Source organism: Mycteria americana, chromosome 23 (genome assembly GCF_035582795.1).
Source record: "Mycteria americana isolate JAX WOST 10 ecotype Jacksonville Zoo and Gardens chromosome 23, USCA_MyAme_1.0, whole genome shotgun sequence".
In the NCBI taxonomy this organism is placed as follows: domain Eukaryota; kingdom Metazoa; phylum Chordata; class Aves; order Ciconiiformes; family Ciconiidae; genus Mycteria; species Mycteria americana.
Window position 1 is genome coordinate 2993649 of NC_134387.1, and position 10083 is coordinate 3003731.

The following is a 10083-nucleotide window of genomic DNA, read 5'->3' on the forward strand; positions in this document are numbered from 1 at the left end:
GTGCCCCCCGCGCCGTTGGGGGGCTCAGGGGAAGGTGATGGTGGTGAGCGGGGTGAGCTCCAGGGCTGGCTCCATGGTGGCGGGGGGCTGGTGGTCGGGGCTGGTGGCCGGCTGGCGGCTGCCGTGGTGGCCGTACTGGAACTTGATGCGCAGTTCCCCGATGTGCGAGTGGGGCAGGATGTTGGGGATCCACTCGATGATGAAGGGGGTGGGCTCCTTCTGGGTGGGGGAGGTATTTCCTGGGGGGAGAGAGGGACACAGTGGGCGCAGGGCCTCCCCCCGGCCGTGCCCTCCAGCCCCGGGCTGGTTCGTGTGTGTCGGGACCCCCTAGTGCTGTGTGATTTATTTTTTTTAATGTATTTGGTGGGGTTTTTTTTGTTTTTTAGGTGCCTGGAGCAGCAGTGCAAGAGGGTGGGCTGGTGGGGTGAGCTCCTTCTGGGTGGGGGCTGGAGAGGGCGGCAGGGCTATCCCAGATGTTTGAGATTTTTTTTTTTGGGGTGAGGGGTGGGCGTCTGCATCTGAGCTGTGGGGGGCCCTGGGAGGGTGGGACCCCTCCTCTGGGCGGGGGCCTCCCTGTGGGTGCAGGGGGGTCTGAGGGGGGGGGGCCCTTTAGGCTTCAGGGCTCCCCTGGGTGGGGGTAGGAACAAGGGGGGGGCCCTTGTTCGTGGGGACCCCCTTAGCCCTGGGGACCGCCGGCAGGCCCCTTGCTCCTGGGGACTGGCCTCTGGGGGGGGAAGGAGGGGGGGCCCTTCTTGCTGGGACCCCCCCTTCCAGCACTTGGAAGAACTGCTGCTGGGAGAGAGGAGGGGGTCAGGGGTGGCCCCGGCCCCCCCTGCTCTGCAGCCCTCGCAGGTGCCTCGCTCCGGGCCTCTGGCAGGAGGCTGGGGCTGTGGCTCCCGCGCTCCGGAGGGTCTGCCGAGGTGGGGTGAGCTCTCCCGGCCTCCCCCAGACCCCTGGGTCCCTGGAGCTCCTTGGCCGGGGCAGCAGAGGCTGCGGGGGGGTCGCTCCCCCCTCAGGTCACTCACCCACTTTGAGGAAGGTCTTGAGCTCCAGGGGCCGGATGGCTGGTTGCTTCTCCAAGTGCCCGTAGGCCTCAGCGATGCTTTCCACCTCCACCTTGGGGCACCTGAAGAGCTCGTAGGTCCCATCCCGGTTCTGGATGAAGCTGCGCGTGATCTCCAGGGGCAGCTGCCGGCAAGCACAGCAGCAGCCGGGTGAGGGGCTGGGTTAAGGGGCAGCGGCGGGGCCGGGGGGCTGCCTTCCCACCTACCTCAGGCGTATCGAAGATCTGCTTGACCTGCAGGATGTTGGTGATGTGCCACGTGTACTTGGAGAAGGTGCCCAGGGGAAGGGCGTCCTTGCGGACAAAAGCTGCGGGGAGGGAAAGGGCAGTGAGGGGTGGGGGGCTGTGGCTCGCTGTGAAACTGGGGGTGCTCTTCTTCCGTTTCTTCTCCCCCTTTCTCTGTGGTTTTCTCTGCGGTTGCCTCAGCTCTCAGCTTGCAGCTACCTGCCTCGTCCGGGAGGCAGCCCCGGCGCCCGAGTAGTGGGCTCTGCCCTTGCCCGCGGGCTCTGCCCTTGCCCGGGGGCTCTGCCCTTGCCCGCGGGCTCTGCCCTTGCCCGTGGGCTCTCCTCCAGGGCTCTGTTAACCCAGAGCCGCTACTAAAGCCAGTCTTAACTGGCACCGGGCTCGGGAGAGCTGCTTCGCCTCCGCTCGCCCTGATGTTCAGCTAAGGGTGGAGGGGGCACGAAGGGAGGCGGCGCTGGTGCGGCGGAGGCAGAGACTCGCGCTCCCACGGCGCTGACGTGACGCGTTTCACTTTGCGGAGAGCCCTGAGCGCGTGCTTAAGCCTGGCTTTACGCTCCACGCTAGCGTAGGAGAGAGGGTGCAAAGCAGCGGGGACGCTCGCCAGCAGCGAGGGCTGTGAACTTCCCCACGGCTCAAAGGCAGCGAGCGCTCGGGCAGAGCTGGGCGGGGGTGATGGGGAATTAAATCTCAGCTTTAAGCCTTGGTGGATGGAGCCGGGTTTATTCCTGCAGCCCAGGCTTGCGCTGCTGAGAGAGCTGGTGCCTGCCGTCGGGCACTGAGCCTGCAGGCAGGCTGGGCTTAAGTGGGAGCTGACAGCAACCCCTGCGTAGCAGAGGCCGTCTGTCCCACTTAGCTCGTGTCCTCTGCCCTGAGGCACGCTCACGCAGCTGTAGCGTTTCTCACTTAGCGGCAGTGAGGGGAAAAGCTGCTGGAACGAGCTGAGGAATCTATTTCTTGTTGCTTCTGCTGGCTTTTTTTGTTCCAAAAAAATGCCTTAATCATATTCACAGTGTTCCCCATGTGCGAGTGTGTTTATCTTACCTGTAGTGGAGTTGGGCAGCCTCTTCTTCGTGCTCCCGCTGGAGATCCTCTGCTGCAGAGCATCGAAGAAAGCCTGAGGGATGTGGAACACCAGCGGCTCGGGCTTGCCTGCACGGGCACGAACAAGAAGACACGGGGTGAGGGCAAGGGAGAGGCAGCCCTGGGCGGGGGCTTGGGGGGAAGGGGGTGTGGGGGGCTGTGCTGCTCAAGCACACCCCCCTCCTGCTCAAGTTTTGATTAGCTCTGCAACTGGAGACTCTGCCAAGAGCACTGCCAGTGTTTGACCACCTTCACAGTAAACTGTTTTCTTGCGTTCTGAGTCTGGTGCCTCACTTCGTGGCCTTTGTCTCTTGTCCTGGCTGTGGGCAGTGCTGAGCAGAGCCTGAGCCTGCCGGCTTTACCCCCCCCAGCCAGAGAGAGCAAACCAGCAACATCTAGTCCTGTGAGTCCATCTTAAGATGATATTTATGATATTTCCTAGGATATTTCTATGCAGTGACTCCCCCTTGAGCCGTTTGTGCTCCAGGTGACAGCCCTGACTCTCTGCTAGAGCCTCCAGCCCCTCTGTGGCCCTGTGCCGGACTTGTCCCTGGGCGTCCCTCTCTGCCCCATCCTGTGGAGTGCAGCGGGGGGGCTGTGCCCCTTTTGGTCACGCTGTTTGCTAAGCTGGGGCGATGCTGCTGAAGGGGCCGGGCAGCGGCAATGTAACCGTCTGTAAGCACCACAGAATCACTTAGGTTGGAAAAGACCCTTAAGACCATCGTGTCCAACCAGGAACCGAGCACAACAGACGGCGGCCCTCAGCTGTCGGCGCCGGCAGCGTGCCAGAGGCCGGCGTACTTGCACGCTTCCTGCGCTTAATGACATGTCGCAGGGACAGCGGCTGGATAGCAGGATGTGCGCGCGTGTCTTATGTGACAAACTGACAGGGCTCTCGTGTTGCTTGGAAAGAGCTGCTCCCTTTCAGGCATTTTTTGGGGTTCTTCTCTTTAGATGAGCCCGGCTGCTCTGCAGCACCTGCCAGCCAGGCACAGCTCTCCCAGCAGCCAAGAGACTTAGAAAGTCCATCGCCAGTAAGGAATTTTACAGACCTAACACAAGCTGCTGCCTCCGTCTGGAGGATGGGCCAGAGGCGTGCCCCGCTGCCTGCACAAGCCCCGTGCTGCTCGCTCGCTCGCTGGGGCAGCGGAGCGGTGCAGGTGACGGTAGCCTAGAACCAGGTATCACAGCCACAAGCCACGGCCCGGAGCTGTACGTGCACGGGGAGCAGCGCAGCCCCGCACCGAGCAGAGCGGAGCCCTGCCTTCGGGGCGTGGGGGGGGGGGCCGAGGAGGATGGCGGAGCGCTCCAGCCAGCCGCAGGAGGAAAAGCGGATCACCAGCGTTTCTGAGACTTAACGCCGCGTGAGGCGTCTCGCCTTACTTTACCTCACCTCTTCTGCGCAGCCCCAGGCAGTTTGAATTCGAGCATCAACAACCTCTTGGGGAATTTCTGCCTTCCCTGGCACGAACGGCAGCACCAGGCTGCTGACGAGCATCAAGCCCATGTTCAGGGAAGGAATCAAAGCCGATAGAAACTTCCCAGGGGAACAGAACATTTGCTCCAAGCTGGGCAAAGCGCTCGCCTCCCTTGGGGCTGACAGTTATTTAATGCTGCCGGGAGCTTAACGACAGAGGTAGTGCACACAGCGGAGTAGAGTGGAGTCGAGTCCAAAGGCGGTCCCCAAAGCCTTACCCTCAAACTGGTAATGCATGGTTTGATGGATGCGTTCGGTGACGCTGGCCAGCCAGTCCTGGAAGGAGAGGGTCACCTGCGACTCGTCCAGCAGCTGGTTACAGCCTGCAAGGGGAAGGGAAGGGAAATCAGAAACCGCATTGGCACACGAGCGCCGAGCCAGACGGGCAGGAGAAATAACCGAGCCCGAGCCACACCGGCTGCCCCACAGGCGCAGCTCCTCTGCGGCCAGCTCCAGTCCAGTATTCCCCATTTTACCCGCACAAGTTTCCCCAGCAGCGCAGACACGACTACCTGTGTTAAACAGAGCTCAGAAAGGCAGCAGGACGACAACCAAAACTGTCTTTCCATCAGCTCGATGGATGAGACGATGCTGCCTCGGGCGCCTCACTCCCAGGGCTGGGAAACACGGGACTGCTTTAACAGTAGCAATCTGCTTTTAAACCCCCCCGCCTGCTCTCAGCAAGAGCTGCACCCTCGGCGCCGTGCCGGTACAATCGTACGGCACCGGTGCAATCACACCGACTCACTGGGGAGCAGCTTTCACAGCGTCCATCCCCGGGAGCGGGACCCGACACGTCCTCACCCCCCTCCAGAGCACTGACGCTCCCCGGGGCGCGTGTGGGCATCTGCGGGAGCAAAACTATCTCGGGTGGGGGGGGAAGGGGAACTAGAAGAGATTTATACCACTTTCTAGACCAAAACTAAAGCTAAGAGGAAAAAAAGCATTACACCAAGGCTCCTATCTAGGCCCAGGCCATAACCCGCAAGGAGAGCGGCTTTCTCTAAAGGGCTCTGAGTCGCTGGGAAAACCCACAGGTTTCCTGGCGTTGGACCGACCCTTCCCCCTCCGACCATCATATATAAACACATATAAACACACAGCCGCCTGCCCAGAGACAACAGTTATTACATATGTGCCCACGACAACCTCCCCGAGGTGGCCGGGGTTACCCGAGTTCCCGTCTCCTTTACAGCTGGCACGCTCCCCACGCTCGGCCGGACCCCGGACGGTGCTTCGGAGCAAGAATCTGCCACTAGAAACCACAGCTACTCTGGCCACAAGTCCTCCCCCCAGCAGCTCTGGACATTAAGCGATGCTGCAAACACCGGCGGAGGCAAAAAAGCAATGGAAACCAGCTCACAACTTTGCCTGAGACGATTCGCCTATCCATTTTATCCAGGAGGGCACTTAGGAGACATTAATGTAACGCCTACCCGCTGACGACAGCACTGGCTCCACCACAAGCCAACTTCTTGAAGCTTGCTGCACCAAGAAATCCACCAAAGAGGGAGGACACCGGCATCGTCCTTCTCTAACAACCACGCTTGCAGCCAGCCAGAGCTAGGCGAGCTGCACACAGCTACCAGCGACGCCGGGGAAGCAGGGGGGTGCCCGAGCCCAATTTCACCTCCTCAAACGAGCGACGGACGGAGAGGACTCGGCCGTCCCCTCCGCAGGAGCTACAGCGGCACGAACCAAACGTCCGCGGGCGTCCCCGAGCGCTCCCGACCGCCGGTGGGACGCGTGGCCGAGGTTTACCTTGTCTTTTCAGCGAGGAGGCGACGGCCGGCTTCTTCAGGCTGCTTCTCCTGGGGTTGCTGTGAGCTGGGTCTTGAGCCAGGAGAGGGCTGGTTGCCTGTGTCCCTGAGGGAACGTTTCAAAGAGCGTCAGCGCACAAGTCCTGGGGGGGCCGCGGGCACCCCATGCCACAGGCGGGGCGGGTGGGATGGAGAAGTCGCCTGTCTCCTCAGAGCGGGCTGTCACCGCAGCTCTTTCCACCGTAACACCACTAATGATCACTAAAAGACCCACTCGGGCTCAGGGCAGGAGCGTGCCCAACACCCAGAGCCTCTCCGAAAGCTCCCAGCCGGCACCGGACACGGCACGTGGCCGGCTACAAGTCCGTCAGATCACGGCGGGACTGCCCCTCCGGCGGTCGTGACAGCCGGGCAACGGCTTTCGGCTTCAGACCACGTCCGCCCCGTCCCACAGAGCCTGCAGCGGACACTCACCAGGCGTTACGTCCTTTTTCCTCTTCTTGGGCTTGGCACCAGCCGCCTCCCCAGCCTGCCCCGTGGATTCGGGGCTGCCGACCAATTGCGGGACCACGATCCCTTTCAGACCTAGGAGAAACAAGACTCCGTCCTTAAAAGCATCTCAACCACCTGCAGCAGTACTGTGGGGATGCAGGGTCTCACGTACTCCCGCCCCACGACAGCACTGAGCCCTCTCAGCACACCCCAACCGCCCTCAGAGAAACCCCAAAGTCCTCCCGGCCCTACGGACACGCTTCTTGGGGGGGAACATGGAGGCGAGCGGTGATTTTAATGCACTCACATCACCCAGGTCGCTCTGCTCGGGGCGGATTTTCACCTTTGGGTGCCTAACGACAGGGTAGGATTATCCGGGCGCACCTATCGGAGCGCGCAACCCCCCGGGGGGACTGAACCCCAGAGGCGGCTGCCGCTGCGGGAGGGGGGTTTGCAACGAGCTGGGCTTCTCCCAGCGCTGCGCTGGCCCAGAGGGAAGAGGACAGAAGAGGAACCCGACTGGCCCCGAGCTCCCATCGCAGCAAAGCTCGGCAGGATCTGCTCCCCCACCCCCAGCTCCTGGGGGAGCGCAGGGAGCCCCCCGCTCTGCTCCGCTCCCACGGGGAGCCAGGAGCAAGCTGCAGCCCAGGAGGAATCGCTCCCCACAAAGCTGACTGCAGGAGGGAGCAGGAAACGAAGCCCCAGCTAACGAAGCACCGATAAGGAGCCGATGCGAGGGCAGCTCTCGCCCCGCAGCCCAGGCAAAGCGAGGCAGCTGCCAGGGAGGGGAGCGGGCGGCATCAGCCCGACACGGCCCCTCGACGCCCCCCCCCCGCCCCCCGAAATCCTCCGTGCGTCGCCGCCCCGCACCTACCGCCGGAGTCGTAGGCGAGGAAGTCGGCGAACTCCTGCGCCAGGCTCTCGTCGCTGGCGAAGGCGCAGATGCAGGCGAAGAAGTGGATGCAGCGCGGCGGCGGCGCCTCCTCCTCGGCCGGGCCGCCCTTGCCGGGCTTCAGAGCCTGGCAGGAGCAGGAGAACCTGTGGTCCGCAAGCGTCTTCGCGCTCATCTTCTGGGCAAAGGAGGCGTGCAGGTAGCCGAGGCTGTGCTTCTGGCTGGCCTTGCACTTCACCACCAGGATGTTCTTGGTGATCCGCTGCACCAGCGGCCCCGTGGGCTCGGTCGCCAGCTGCCATATGGTTTGTTTGGTTTCGGGCGAAGCCTGCATGGAGTTGAGCACCGAGCTTTTCAGGGTGAGCGGGGTGGCCTCGGTCTGGCAGTTCAAGGCCAGTTTGACGTGCTGGCACTGGTTCTCCACCACGCCTTGCGCGGCCGCTTTCAGACACGACGGCACGTAGCAGCGGCCGGAGCTGAGCTGTGTGATGATGGTCCCGTCCACCGTCTGGATGGCCGTCTCCGAGACCCCCAGCTCCACGAAGCACCGGTAATCCGGTCCCCGATCCCTCTGCCGCACCGAATAAACCTGTAAGTCGGAGCCGGTGATGATCTTGACGGCGTCGACGCTGGGCTGCTTGCGCGTGCCGTAGCGGAAGACGGTCCCGCAGTTCTTGTTCTTGCAGCTCAGGCCTCGGGTGCCGTTGTAAGTACCGCAGCGGGGACATTTCCGGATGCCCCGGAGCGTGGCCTTCCCCAGGTCGGACAGGAAGGAGGGGACTTTGGTCCTCACCGACGCCGGCTCCATCCTCTGGGGAACCTGGAAGGGCAGAGATGGGGGGCGGGGGGGGTGAGTCCCACTGAGGGACAGCGGGGACGCAGCCATAGGTGACACCTACAGGTCCCTCCGCAGGAGGCGGTGGCCACCCTCGGTCCCCAGAGACGGAGAGCAGAAAGAGGGAGAGGGGGAAGCGACTGGCTGCCTGGTCCCGGCAGGACAGGCAAGGGTCCCTGCCGGTCACTGTGCCACCCTGCCACAGTCCCACGCCGGCTACTTCAGCTCCTTCCTTGCGACCGAGGCCTGAAGCGACACCCGGGTGTGACACGACGCACCCCGGCGGCGTGCCTCTCTTCACGGAGCGACAAAATGCCAACCCTGAGAAGCACGGGACCCCGACACCTCCACCCCAGCGCCCACCCCCTGCTATTTCCCACTCTCGGCCGCGCGGGAGGAAAACGAGGCTAAAAAAAGAGCTTTTGGCACGTGCGCGCTCGTGGGCCATGCCACGGGTTCACCCCCCGGGGGTAAATAAAATTAAATAAAGGATGCGGGACGTAAATAAAGCCGGGCGGCCTGCCCACCATCGCCAGGGGACGCGCGGGCGAGGGGACGGACAGAGCCCCCGAGCGCTGGCTGAGCACGTCAGAGCTGCTCCGAGGGATGCCAAAGCAGGAACGACGGTCCAAGGCAGCGACGACGGGGAGAAAACCCCGGGCAAATGGGACGGAAACGGGGCGATTCCCTCCTGATCCACCCACGTCAGGTTTTTGCACCAGGTTGGCGGCCGAGGAGCAAGATGGCGACTCTCAGCGAGCCACCCTGGTGCTTGGAGGAGCCGCCGGCCCCGTGCCTCTCCTGCCCGCCGCTTCAAGCATTTCTCCCCTGCCCACCGCATTGTCCCCTTCCCCTGCCCACGCTCGCACAGCGCCCTGTCCCCGTCACGCCGGGACACGAGGCGGGCTGGGAGGGCTGCCCGGCTCCCCTCCAACCCCCGGCTGAGCCCTCCGCTCGCCCCTGCCTCTGCCTGGTGCTCCCCGCCACAGCCAAAACCCCCCTTTCCGGGGCAAAACCAGGCACCGCGCGAAGGGCCGAAGACAGCCGAGACTTCAAGCCGGGCTTCGCGCCCAGCGAGGGCAGCAGGCGAGAGAGGGAGACACCGGGCAGAGGCGAAAGGGACGTCCGCAACGTCTCGCGGAGCCATCGGCACCGAGCACCTTACGGTGGATGTGACGAGACGCGTGGGATGCCGAAAAGCGGCTCCCGGTGCTCCCGTGGTGATTTAAGCCGGTCCCGAGCCCTCAGCGGTTATTTGCGTGGGATAAACTCTGCCAGTGCCGGGCGGTACGAGCTGCCGAGGGCAGGGCACAGCTCAGGGAACCGGGGGCCTGCGCCAGGCGTTCCCCGGGGTGAAGGGCAGGCCCCGAGGAGCGGCCGAGGAGCCCAGGCAGCGCAAGGGCAGAGCCGCGGGGACCACGGGCAGGACCCGTGTCACAGCGCCCGGGGACCAGCGCGAAGGACCGGGCCGGGCCGAGGCCGCCGGGTGCGGTGGGACCGGGGCCGGGTACCCGGAGCGGGGCCTTCCCTCAGCCCGGGTCACCTCACGACCAGGCCCCGGCTCTCCTCAGGAGCAGGCCCGGGGCCGCCCCCGCCGTCTCCGGGCGGCCTCAACGACAAGGCCTCGCCCAACCCCGACCCCGCGGGCGTGCGCTGCAGCTGACGTCACTGCCGTGGCGTCGCCGTGACGTCGCACCCCGCCGACGGGGCGGGAACGCGGGGGTCACCCCCCCACCTTGATGTCACTTCCTGTCCCGCGAGCGCGTGCCCCCCTCCCCTCCCCCTCTCCCCCCCCCCCCGCCCGCTTTACCTGGGCGGCGGCGCGCGCCCCCCGCTCCTGCCCGGACCACCGCGAGGGCGCTCAGGGCCCCGCCTCCGCCTCGGCGCCCGCCCCCTCGCTCCTATTGGTCCGCCGACGCCACGTGAGGCGCCGCGGGGGTGGCTGGGAGGTGTAGTCCGCGGAGGCGCCGCAGCGCGCATGCGCGCTGCGGCGCCTCCGCGGACTACACCTCCCAGCCACCCCCGCGCAGCCAGGCTTGACCGATTTCGGCTTTTTTCCCCCCAAATTCCCCGAGCAGCCGCTGCCCTCCCGCCCCCTTCGGCCCAGGGAGAGCGAGAGCCGGCCGCGGGGCCACGGAATAAGAAAAGAGAGCACACAACGACCTTCAGTTTTGTGGTTTTTTTTTTTTTTTTTCCTTTTTTCCCTTTTTTTTTTGCGGTTTTTTTTTTTTTTTTTTTTTT

The 10083-nt window shown here is 64.1% G+C and overlaps 1 protein-coding gene across 2 annotated transcripts; it reads right to left on the reverse strand.

The window, feature by feature from the left end:
* Positions 1–9733, reverse strand: C23H2orf42 (chromosome 23 C2orf42 homolog). 2 transcript variants are annotated; one of them, XM_075523594.1, is made up of 9 exons: positions 9653–9733; positions 6990–7827; positions 6098–6208; positions 5625–5729; positions 4082–4186; positions 2348–2455; positions 1271–1371; positions 1026–1188; positions 1–239 (listed from the first exon to the last, which is right to left on the reverse strand). In XM_075523594.1, the coding sequence occupies exons 2-9, from the start codon at positions 7813–7815 to the stop codon at positions 25–27; spliced, it is 1734 nt and encodes a 577-aa protein (XP_075379709.1). In that variant the 5' UTR covers positions 7816–7827; positions 9653–9733; the 3' UTR covers positions 1–24. The 2 variants fall into 2 exon arrangements, with proteins under 2 accessions (XP_075379709.1, XP_075379710.1); XM_075523595.1 differs by lacking the exon at positions 9653–9733 and adding an exon at positions 9003–9503.
* Positions 9734–10083: the final 350 nt, after the last annotated feature.